General features: G+C 55.6%; 1 protein-coding gene and 1 long non-coding RNA gene across 3 annotated transcripts in view; both read right to left on the bottom strand.

The window, feature by feature from the left end:
- Positions 1–3,043: 3,043 nt before the first annotated feature.
- The window catches only part of LOC117285708, a 13,612-nt gene continuing 4,847 nt past the window's right edge, over positions 3,044–11,808 (bottom strand). The window contains exons 4-5 of one of the 2 annotated variants that reach the window (XM_033762475.1): positions 3,887–3,972; positions 3,044–3,171 (exon numbers count right to left, since the gene is read on the bottom strand). In XM_033762475.1, the coding sequence (XP_033618366.1) occupies positions 3,123–3,171; positions 3,887–3,972 (135 nt within the window). In that variant the 3' untranslated portion in view covers positions 3,044–3,122. Of the gene's footprint in view, positions 3,973–11,808 lie in introns of both variants that reach the window. The other variant, XR_004516810.1, reaches the window with a different exon arrangement.
- Positions 7,185–11,147, bottom strand: LOC104848387. Its single transcript, XR_776392.2, has 3 exons — positions 10,713–11,147; positions 8,463–9,439; positions 7,185–7,789 (listed from the first exon to the last, which is right to left on the bottom strand). It is a non-coding gene; the product is annotated as an uncharacterized LOC104848387 (long non-coding RNA).

The following is an 11,808-nucleotide window of genomic DNA, read 5'->3' as shown; positions in this document are numbered from 1 at the left end:
CTGAGCCCCCCAAACCCTCCTTTGCCAACCCCCCAGAGCAGAGACAGTGCCTGTCCACCGCACCCCATCCCTTCCATGGGGGCTTCCACAGGGACATAGCACAAAGGACCTCTGTCGGCATCCCTGCTCCTCCCCTGACACTGGGAACAGCCAAAAACGCTGTGTGGGCCTGTGCTCCATCGCCCCCTGCTGGCAGGGTCAAAGCCCAGGCCTCCACCTGTCTCCTGGTCTTTGCTGTCCCTGGTGTGGGCATCTCGAAAGCCCACGATCAGTGGGACCTCTGGGTGGCTTCCCCTGGCTTAGGCTCGGATGGAAACACCTCTGTTTGCATCTGTGCTGCATCACCAAGGGGGCACTCATCAGCCAGTGTGACTGTGAGGCTGGCACGGAGGCGGCACTGCCACGTCTCTCTGGCCCTAGGTGCCTCCCTTGGGAATTCCAGGCCAGGTCTATTGGCCCCAGGGGAATGTTCTGTCCCCGACAGATGTGGCTGGGCCTATCACCTCGGCAGATGCTGGCTGGGTCACCAAGGACAAGCAGGGCTGGATGATGCCCCACAGCAGGGTTGCTGAGTTTTCCTCTTGAGATAGACCACATAGTCTGTGGAGCCTAAAGTTTTTGTTTTATTTTTTTCTTGTGGTGCTGAGAATGGAACCCAGGGCCTTGTGCACGCTGGCAAGCGCTCTAACCACAGAGCCACACCCTGGCCTTTAACATTTATTTTTGAGATAGAATCTCACTAAGCCCCCGGGCTGGCTTCAAACTCAAGATTCTCCTGCCTCAGCCTCTTGAGTAGCTGGAATTCTAGGCATGCTTGGATCTTTATAGAAAAAGCTCACATAGGGCCAGGGATGTAGCTTAGCAACTCAGTGCCTGCCTGGGAAGTGTGAGGTCCTGAGGTCAATCCCCAGTACCAAAAGAAGACGGGGGGAGGCAGAGAGAGAGAGAGAGAGAGAGAGAGAGAGAGAGAGAGAGAGCGAGCTCACAGAGCTCTGCCACTGAGGGTGCTGGGAGGTTGAAGGGTCCAATTTGAAAAGCTTTCCTAGCTCCTGAGTCCCTGGGCAGGTGTCCATCTCTCTGTTTCCCTGCATTTTACCCTCATCCGTCTGGAGGTTCCATGGTTGTCTTTTTTTTCTTTTTTGGTACCAGGATCTAGCTCAGGGCCTTGTACTTGCCCAGCAGGTGCACAACCCAAGCTACATCCATAGCCCACAGTGGTTGTCTTGCAGTCAGTCATGCTTTAAATTCAACGTGGAATTTAGGGCTGGTTGTGGGGCACTGGGCAGATGAGGCGTGGGGCAGAAGCAGAGGCAGGAGGGTCTCTCCTATGCCCAGACGGTCACTGTGGCTAACACTACACCCCACCCACCTGGGTCTCAGATGAGTTCCTCCCCAAGAGCCCATGGTGCCGCTCACTGCTGCGTGTGGATGCTGAACCCACAGGGCTGATGTGTCCCGTGCTGACCCAGTGGGACTCAGGGTGACAAATTGTGGGAAGAGAAAGGAGTCCCCGAAATGGGTCTTGGCTCTGCAAGGGCGACGATGGCAGACTCACTCGAGGAGCTGTCGCCTGGTGCTGCATGACCCGGGCAGGGGGACACTGGGTGTGCTAGGGAAGGAGAGAGCCAGGGCCCAGCATAAGCCCCACAGACACCGGACAGATGTGACCTCCCACAGCACGTGGCTCTCGTGGGGTCCCCATGCCCCAGGGAGATGCAGGGAGACCAAGGGCACAGTGACCCTTGGGGGTCCGTGTGTCCATGATGTGCCCTTGTCCACCCGTGGGGAGGTGAGGTCCGGGCAGACACCCGACGGTATGGGCTGCAGCCGGAAGTGAAGACTGCGGGTGTCGAGTGGGATGCAGGGACTCTGGGCCCGGGAGAGCAGAGCCTGAGTGCTGGAACCAGTGGTGAGAGGTCAGTGCAGGCCTGAGATGCCAGCAGAGGGATGGGGACTTCTTGGGGCCACCACTATGGGTCCTTCATCACCTGGGCACCTGCCGTGTGCCAGGCACAGTGTGGATGTGATCTAACTTGTTCCCCTTCTTCCCCATCTGGGCTGGGTGTCAGCAAGATCATTCCAGAACAGTAACATGCAGTATGGGGTACCCCAAACAACATGGGGTGCGGTACCTGGGGAGGCCACACTCGTGCAGCCCCTTTGAGGCCACTTCTGAACTGAGATCAGCATGGTGAGAAGAGAGCAGCACCCAGAGCCCAAGGACAGGCATTCCCCACAGAGGAGCTGAGGTGAAAAGGCCCTGGGGCAGGCACACACTGGAGGGATCCAGGGTACAGGAAAGCACTGAAGAGAGGTGCAGAGAGTGTGGGAAGAAACACACAGATAGGAGAAAAGGACATGGAGGAAAAGTGGGCACTATTTTGAAGAACTTCGAGAAAAGCAGAGACACTGCAGAGATACTGCTGACCACCCTGCAGTAACCACTGTGTGGTGGGGCTGTTTGTTACAGCAGCCACCGCAAAGTCAATCTAAAACTACAGACAGGTAATTTGCTAGTTTTCATCTTAATTTAACAAGGTTCGGGAACTCTGAGCAAGCAAACAGCAAAATACTTTCCATATTTTGTTTTTGCCAAAAACTTGCTTAGGGCACAAAAGACATTCTCCCCTTCACATTTGACTTTTTTTGCAGTTCTTTGTTTCAAAAATGATTTTTTGTTGTTGTTAAACACCATTTCCATGGGTTTCTTCTAATGCTTTGAAATTTAATTCATTGTCTTCCAGAGTTCAGAGCTAGGCCAGATTTAATGTCCTGGCTCAGCGGGTGCCCAGAATCTCCCCCTACTTCCCACGCCAGTCCCAGGGCCAGGAGGGCCAGCTCCACTTGGGAGCGATTTGCTGACACTGCTGAGGTCACTGCCACCGACAGCGCCGCCCCTGGAAGGTCCCCAGGCTGCTGCTCTTCCTGCCCCTGGGCTCCCACTCTTTCCTATGACTGTTTTTCTAGCTCACTTAGCTCAGTGACATGCGTGGGGAAGAATATCACCACGGGGAGTCGGTTTCTGCTCAAAATCCAAAGAAAAATAAGGGCAAAGGAAAAGAAAGGAGAAGAAGAAAAAGAAAGGGGGCGGGAAAGACTGGGAAATAACTGAATGCTCTTGTTCAACAAATACTTTCCCGGGGCTTCTGAAGGCACGAGGAAACTCTATAGCTGCAAAAACAAAGGTTCAGACTTAGTGTTTCGCACCTTGGCGGGTGGGGGTTTCTGGAGGTCCCTGCTCAGGGCCGGGCTCAGGTGAGAGCGCCCCAACTAAGACCCCAATAGGAGGGGAGGCCGGAAGGAGAGGTCTTTCTTGGGCCCACAGCGGGATCCTTCTCACCCTTCCCTCCCGTTGCTGACCTGCAAAAGCCTTTGGCCCCTTGTCTGATTGTTCCGCTCCACGCCTCCGTGAAGGTGTCTTCTCCACTAGGAGGCAACTCCGTGGGGGAAGGAGTTTGTGTGCAGCGCCTCTTACCCGCCCCCTCCCCCGGCACCCAGAGGAGCCGGGCCCTTAGTAGGTGCTCAGTAGGTGCCGGTCTAACTGCTTGAGTTAGAAGCGCGGGAGAAGCGACAGAAACATAACACCGCCGCGGTCATTCCGCAAGGCCAGAGCCCACCTCCCACGAGTTTCCTTATGGAAAAAGTTATATGTTTGCTTTTTCTTCCCTATAGGTTCACTGAATACAACTCTTGTGCAGAGCAGGGAATGAAAGAAGCAGGACGCGGAGAAAAGCACAGTGAGACAATTGTGAGGGGCAGCGGGCTGGGAACTCGGCCCCTCAGAGCCGCGCACGGCGCACCCCAAGCCCCACCACCGCCCCGCGTGGCGCCTGTGTCCAGTCTTCCCGGCTTGTTCGAATATCTTTTGGTCTCGGTTACAATTCACCTGGTAACGCTTGGCTCCAAATATTCCGACATCCCCTGCACTCTTTCTCCTGGCTCGGGGTCTTTCTGGTGGGGATCGGTGCGCTCCTGTAAAAGAAAAGGCCCGTACAGAACCCGGAGGCACAGCGCTTGAGACTTAATTTTTACTTATTTTTTTCTTTTGGTCAGGCCGGCCTTGAATTTTGGGACTACAGGCGTGCGGCCCTGACGCGCTGCAACCACTTTGCCTCCTTCCGCACTCCCAGGAGAAACGCGCGGTTGCAGAGCCCAGAACCCTCTGTGTGAAGAGGGACAGGCTCCCCACGGTGTCACGGTGAAGTCCCGGGGCCACTGCCCCCCGGAAATCGGGGCTCCCTGGGGCCTGGTTACGGCCTTTCTTGGGGTGAGCTCAGCAAGTCTCCCCACTGCACCGCACCCTGTCGGCCCCCACACCACCCGGCCTCACGAGGACTTTCCCACCAGCCTGGGCAACCCAGGGCCCGAGGAGGGTGCGGGGCGGCCAGGCAGGAGCCACGGCCTCGGCCAGATACTGCCCTCAGCTGTCTGTGATGCCTGCGGCTGCTGGCGGCCCTGGAGCCCACAAAGAGGCCACTGTCTTAGGAGCCACCTGACCCTGCTCCCTGAACCCGACACCTTCCAGATGTGCAGCGCACAGGCCCTGGACGCGCACTGAGCCGGCAGAGCCCGCCCGCCACCTTCCAGAAAGTTCTTCCCAACCCGCCCTGGCCCGAACCTCCACATCTCTAGTGCCAGAGAGAGGGAGGCCCCGCAGGAGTCAGGAGCTGGCTGCTCTGGTCCTGGGTGGGCTTGAGAAAAACCCGCGTGTCCCTGGCTGGCCCTGTGGGGACCACAGCCACCCCGGAGACTCCAGGGGCGACAGGCGGCCTCGGCAGCTCTGTGGAAACTGCTACCTCAGCTGTCCTGACGGAGAGGGGACCCAGATGTGCAGGGCCCTGCTCTGGAGGAGGAGGGACAGCAAGAGGGCAGGGATGGGGGAGGGGAGGGGAGGGGGACGCTGAGCCCCGTGGCAGCCTGGGCAAAGCAGAGGTCGTTGGCTTGGCTGGTGACAGCTGGGGAGGACCCTGTGGTCCGTGACCCCAGCAGCTGGAGATCCTGGACGGGGACACCACGGGAACAGATGTGTGGCTCTCATGCTGGGCTCAGACATGAGTCCCCAGCACCGACTCCCAGGCCATCCCGTCCAGCCCCGGGGACCCCAAGGAGCATCAGATGCCCTTGCGATCCTGAGTGTGGTGCAGCCTTCCATGCGCTCTGGGTGCAGAACTGAGCGCTGAGGCCCCGGGTGCCCCCAGAGCGGCCCATATGCTGGACAGGGTGCTCCGGGCCACAGCAGGTGCTGGAGACTCTGGTGGTGGAGGCCGGGGAGGGAGCAGAGGCAGGAGGCAGATGGTAGGGGCAACAGCAGTGGTAGACGCTGGGACTGAAACTGTAGGGCGGGGGCCGGTGCCCAGTGCACTGTGGTCTCTATCCCTTTACTTCTCAGGACTGGGGATCGAACCCAGGTGCCCTGAGACACTGAATTGCTTAGGCCGGGCTCAAACTTGGGACCTTCCTGACTCAGCCTCCCAGAATGTCATAGAAGAGAAGACACAAATGGAGACAGGGGAGCTACACCACAAGAGAGGCAGAGATGACTGCATCTTCTCTAAGGTGCCTCACAGGGAAGAGGGGTCCCGTGTCCCCCAAGACTGGATGATGACTTTAATTCTCCACCTGCCAGGACTTGAGCAGGTCTCTGTCCTCAGCAAGGTTGGGGCTGACAGAGAACTTGGAAAACTTCCCCCTGCCACCTGCTTATGCGACATGCTGGGATTCTGGGCATTTGTTCTGTTTCTGAGTGGTATGCGGTTTTCTTTCCACGATAATTTTTGGTTCTGTTGGCAACACCGTCTCTGCCAGGAATGTCTCTCACTGAGCCTCCTCTTCCCGATTTCCTTCCTCCCTTCCTTCTTTTCTGGTTCAGTACTAGGGCTTGAACCCAGGGCCTTTGCACTGCCCAACACCCTAAGCCCTTTTTACTTGTAATTTTAAGACAAGGTCACACTACACTGCCCAGGCTGGGCTCCAGCCTGTGCTCCTCCTGCCTCAGCCTCCCAGAGTGCTGGGTTTACAGGCATGGGCCACCACTCTCATCTACAGAGTCTGAGTTTTCAGTTGTGCACTGCTCTGATCAGCATAACATGTTCCCCGCCCCTTCAGGCCTGCCGGGGACGTGGGTCGCCCCTTTCCTGGCCTGGCCCATGAGCCTCTCCTCCGAAAAATGTTTTCAATACATAGGACAAAATACATAGATCTGCAAAGATTGCACTAAAACCCTCATCACCAAATAGATTTGGGATTTGTGCTCACACAGGCTTCTTTTCAGAGGAATTAAAGAACACATTTTCAGCAGGGTTTGGTGGCGCACACCTGTGATCCCAGCACTTTGGGAGGCTGAAGCAGGAAGATGGCAAGTTTAGCTTCAGCAAGACCCTCAAAATACAACAAAATAAGTTGAAAGGGCCGAGAATGTAGCTCAATGTCAAGGCCCTGGGTTCCATGCCCAGCCCCGCCAGCACACACACACGTGGACACAAATGCGCTCGCATGCTTCTATACCTTTGTGGCTCAATGTTACAGATGTCCAGTGCGGCTGTGACGTGACCCATGGCGCCCTGCATCTTCCTAGGAAGGAGCCTCAGGCCCTGCTCCCTGTGGCTGCTCCTTGCACCCAGCAGAAGGGAGTGCAGTGGATGCTGGAGGAGGGAGACAGCGGATTCTTCTGCCGAAGAGGCTCCTGAGCCTGAACAGGGGCTCAGGCCTCGCTCTTTGGGGCGGGGCCATGGGGACTCCAGACTGAGGGGTGGGGTCCCCTCCAGTCTACTCAGGAAACTGCCCACAGGCTCTGAGCCCAGACCACCGGGCAGCAGCCCCGCCTGACCCTCCCTGCAGGGAGAGAAGCCGGGGCCCCTCTGAACCCCTAAGAACACAGAAGCCAGGACTGGCCCTTCACTCTGGGCTGGGGTGCCCCGTGTGCCCACTCTCTGGGGCTGTGACTCTCCATCAGCAGGGAGAGGGGCCCCTAGGCTACCGTGAAGGGGCATCTTCGTGCCCTGTCCCCAGGGGTGTGAGGTGTCACTGTCACAGAAGCCCACCCGCTGCCTGGCCTGGTCAGATTCATCCTAGACACCAGCCTGTGATTTTTAAAAATTGAGGTGAGGGGCGGGGATTTAGCTCAGTGGTTCCGCCACCTGCCTTGCAAGTACAAGGACCTGAATTTGATCCCCAATACCAAAAAAAAAAAAATTGAGGTGAGATTCACATAGAATGAAATTAACGTGTTAGGGTGAAAAGTCTGTTTACAATGCTGGGCAGACGCCAGCTCTCTGGTCTGGAGCGTTTCTGTCCCCAAGCCTCCAACTCTCTGCGTGCAGCTCCACTTGGCCCTCAGAGACTTCGGTCCCGGTGACATTGGGCCTGACGCGGGGCTGTGCTGTGACCTCCTCCCAGCAGGCTGAGAAGCCCTCCACGAGCACGCGGGCCTCGGCAGGTCTGCGCCCCTGTTTCCGATTCTGAGGCGTGCAGGGCGGAAACGCCGAGTCACACGGCAGCTGTCACCGAAAGTCACAGCACCTGGGTCACTCTTCTCTTTTTCCTGCAGTGAGCAGGCCATGCGTGACCTGTGAGTCCAGCAGCCAAGCAGGGTGGGAAGAGAAGTCTGCAGGGTGAATGCGCAGATCTAGGGAGACAGCAGGGTCCCGGGCCAGGAAAGTGAGGCTGACTTGGCAGCAAAGTGAGCGGATGTGGAACATGTGTCACCTCAGCACGGCCCCAGATGATCTGCTCATGGTCTCGCTGTGGAAGTCCCTGGAGGGACGGACATCCAGTCTGGGACTACTTGGTGCTGTCAGAAAAATGCGTCCCAGTGAGCCGGGCGTGCTGGCACACACCTTCAATCCCAGCACTCCAGAGGCTGAGGCAGGAGGGTCACAGGGATTTTGAAGCCAGCCTGGACTACACAGTGAGTTCAAGGACAGCCTGAATTACACGGGGAAACCCTGTCTCAAAACAAAACAAAATACTACACCACAGGGCCAGGGATTTAGCTCAGTGGTGGCGCTGCCTGCCTTGCAAGCGCAAGGTCCCAAGTTCTATCCCCAATACCAAAAAAAAGTCAAAATTCTACACCACAAATCCTTGTTGAGTTATTCTTTGATAATTTTAAATTTAGTGCATTTTTGTAATTAGAGTCTGATATGTATGCACTTAGAATCTTGGTAATTTTTTTTCAATATAAAGTCCTAGCAAAAATCTCCTTCCCCAACAATTCTCTACAGAACTGGGTCCCTTAGCCAGGGATGGTGGCACATACCTGTAATCTCAGCTCTCTGGGAGGCTGAAGCAGGAGGAACTTAGTGACTTACTGAGAGCTTGTCTCAATATTTTAAAAAAGGCTTCCTAAGGGCTGGGATTACAGGTGTGCTCTACCACACCTGCCTCAATTTTCCACCTTTATAACTCTGTCTCCCAGGGCTGGGAGGTGGAACCTGTCTGACTCTACCCCCAGCCCTCTGTACCTCGCTTTCCAGTGCACTGGGGCTCTGGCTCCTGGGTTCTTGGAGTCGGGCTTCTTTCCAGGAACAGTGCAGAGAGAGAGCGAGCGAGGGGAACTCAGGCTGCTAAGGGGAGGGACGGAGACACACTCTGTGTCATGGGCCGCTCTCAAGGCAGAAGGGGTGCAAGGCAGGGTGTGGAGCTGCTGGTGTACTGTGGACCGGGGAGTTCAGTTCTCACCCCCAAGGTGAGCTTGGGTCTGAGCCTGAAATGCTATCACCAAATGTGTGTCAGTGTCGCCCTGTGTGGAGAGAAAGACGCAACGCCCAGTGTGGTGGTGCGCACCTGTGATCCCAGCCCTCAGGAGGCTGAGACAGGAGGATCTCCACAAGTCTCGAAATGGCTTTCCTGAATATTAAGCTCTTTGGCCATGAGAAAGCCAGGTGAAGGTGAGGGCCATGGCTGGAGCTAAGATGACTGAGAAGCTGGGTGCTTCCACTCAGGTGTCTGCGTCCCCCGGGATCCCCCAAACCTCCACCCGTGTGGAGGTGTGATCACCCTCGTTGCTCCTCGCCCTCCCCAGCCTGGCTGGTCATCAGTCACTGTTCCTGAGGGCCGGCCTGCTGCGGGTCGTGTCATTACCCAGCGGCTCACCGTGAGCCCTTTCAAAGCGAGCTGGAAGGCATTCATCAGAGGGAGGCTGGGGCAGATTCTCAGTAAATATAACTCAGCTTCCCTTGCTTCCTCCACCCCAGCCATTAAGTCTATAAAAGCCAGAGGAGCCGGGTTTTTCAGCCACTGCTCTCAGGTGGCTGGGGCCGAAGGGTGCTGGGTCTGTCCCAGGAAATCAGTGCACTATGGTGGCAGCCCTGGGTTGTGGCCTCGGTGATTTACCATCTCACCAAGGGCTGGAGCAGAGCAGCTTCTTCCTTAATCAGGGCGGGAATGCGGCCAGAAGCCCTCAAACCACAGGCAAATCGGTGAATTGGCAGCTGGAACTCTGGAGAGAAAATAGACGCCACTTTTCCCATCTTATTATCTTTTGGGAAAATTTCTCTCTAAATAAGAGCTCAGATGATCAAAAAGACTGAGAGGTGAAGCCAACAAAAAGCCACAGCTGGGCATGATGGCGCATGCCTATAATCCCAGAACTCGGGAGGCTGAGGCAGGAGGATGGCTGTGAGTTCAAGACCAGCCTGGGCTACACAGTGACAGGACAGCCTCAACTACATAGTGAGACCCTGTCTCAAAACAACAACAACAAAAGCCACACATCCTCTGCCTGGGTGAGGAAAGAAAATATCACAAAAGGAACCAGAGAGCCTGGGGTCCCAGCTGAGTCGTGTTTACCCTGAATTTGGTGCTAATTATTCCTTTGCCTTGCCTTACACAGCTGAGCTAGGAAAATCCCCCTTAGCACCAGCACTGCACACACAGGAAGTCTCACTGTGTCTGCTCTCTAATTCCCTTCGATCTTAGAATTTCTAAATCATCCACATTGATGCAAGGACTCCAGCTTGCCCACATCTCTCTTTCTTCCCTTTTTTCACATTTTTGAGACAGGGTCTTGCTATGCTATGTAGTTGAGACTGATTTTTGAACTCACTATGTAGACCAGCCTGGCTCAGAACTCAGCAATCTTCCTGTCTCAGCCTCCAGAGTGCTGGTGTTATAGGTGTGCACCACCATGGCTGGCCTGTCCACTTTTATTATCCCTTAAATATACACTGAGCAATTTATTTGTCTGTTCTCCTGCGGATGGGCAGAGTCTGGTTTCCATTCTGACTTTTTTTTTTCTTGCGATACCGGGGATCAAACTCAGGACCTTGCACTTGTGAGGCAGGCGCGGTACTCCTGAGCTAAATGCCGGGCCCTCCATTCTGCCTTCTTTTATCACGAATAACGCGGTGGCTGCCAGTCCCCTGGCTGTCACCTTGTTCTCCAGGGTATTATTTTTCAAAATGAGGGTCTCAAACCCTTCACAAAGGTGGGAATCATGTAGTAAACCAGGCCTAGCGTTTAAACTCCTCCTCATCACCCGGAAGCACAAAGCTTGCTAATGATCTCAGAAACAGATCCTGCTGCCTGGGGGAAATTACCAGGCAGTTTAAGAGACCAGGAAATCCATCCCTGGCTATTAGTCAAGCAAGAGTCCTTGATGTCAGGGCTCTGGAGAGGACTGCTGGGTCCCAGAGACAATTCCACCTCTCTGCCGGGAGACAGAGGGCCAGGGAAAGGGGACACAGGGACAGCCCTGTGTTATCCCCACCTACCTTGACTTCCAGGAGAGGCCGTTTGAAGACTCAGCCCAGGCAACTTAATTTCCTGCTTCACAACATCACAAGATTGGTCAGTGGAATATAACAGAAGCCAAAAGAACTTCCAGAATGCAACCCTAAATTACTGAACAAACATGGAAAAGGGGACACTTCTCTCTTTGTCATCTTCTTGTCACTGAGAGGAAAAACCTGACACCCGTAACTTGGAGGAGGAGCGGTTTATCCCATTATTGGCTGCTCCAAGGTGTGGCAGAGGGGCCTGGCGGAGCAAAGCTCCTCGAAGCATGCGGAGCAGGAAGTTGAATGCGAAGGAGGAGCTGGGGGAGGGAGATGACCCCTCCCTGGCCATGCCCACAGACACGCCCCTTCCCGGCAGGCCCTGCCCATGGACTCGCCCCCTCCGCTAGGCTGTACCCCCCAAAAACACCCCTTCCCCTCCTCACCCCACCCCCAGCACCAACTTAGCCCTGAACTCCTGGGTGGGTGAACCCACTTGCTGACTGGATTTGGTCCAAGAACAGATGTTGCCAGCCCAGAATGAATTTCCTTTTCAGCTTTTGCCTGTTTCCCCTGGGGACTTGGTGCTGGGTGCCCTCTTACCATGCTGTTCTTTACAAAATCCATTAAGGACTCACTGTAGAAATAAAAAAGCCGTCCGAGGGGTTCACTGAAAGAGCAATTCCCTATCACTCCCTGAAGTGGAAAGCCAGGATTTCAGGCTAGCAATAAACCACCATGAAAGCAAATTTGATGAAAACAAGGTGGTGAATTCTCACAGACCTGTGGTCTGAACCTAACCGTTCTTGTGAAAAAGAGGAGTTTGTGGGAGGTCCTGCAGGGTCGCAGGGACTCCTGCAGGGTGTGTTCTGCTGCTTGCGTGATCAGTGCAGGGGATGGGAGGGAATCGCTGTCCGGGCCGAAGCCACAGCCTCTCCGGGGTGGGGACGACGTCCCCTGGGCAGTGAGCTGGGCCCCAGGGCCTTGCCGTCCTCCATCCACCACAGAGGCCGCAAAGCAGGCCTTCCTGGCGCCTGAGCGATCCTAAAAGGCGGGCGTGATTCACCCAGCCGCGCCCCAGCCGGCAGCGGGC

Source organism: Fukomys damarensis, unplaced genomic scaffold (genome assembly GCF_012274545.1).
Source record: "Fukomys damarensis isolate Sample0158 unplaced genomic scaffold, DMR_v1.0_HiC HiC_scaffold_12, whole genome shotgun sequence".
NCBI lineage: Eukaryota > Metazoa > Chordata > Mammalia > Rodentia > Bathyergidae > Fukomys > Fukomys damarensis.
Note: the sequence above shows the minus strand (reverse complement) of the source record. Positions and strands in the feature narration are given on the sequence as shown.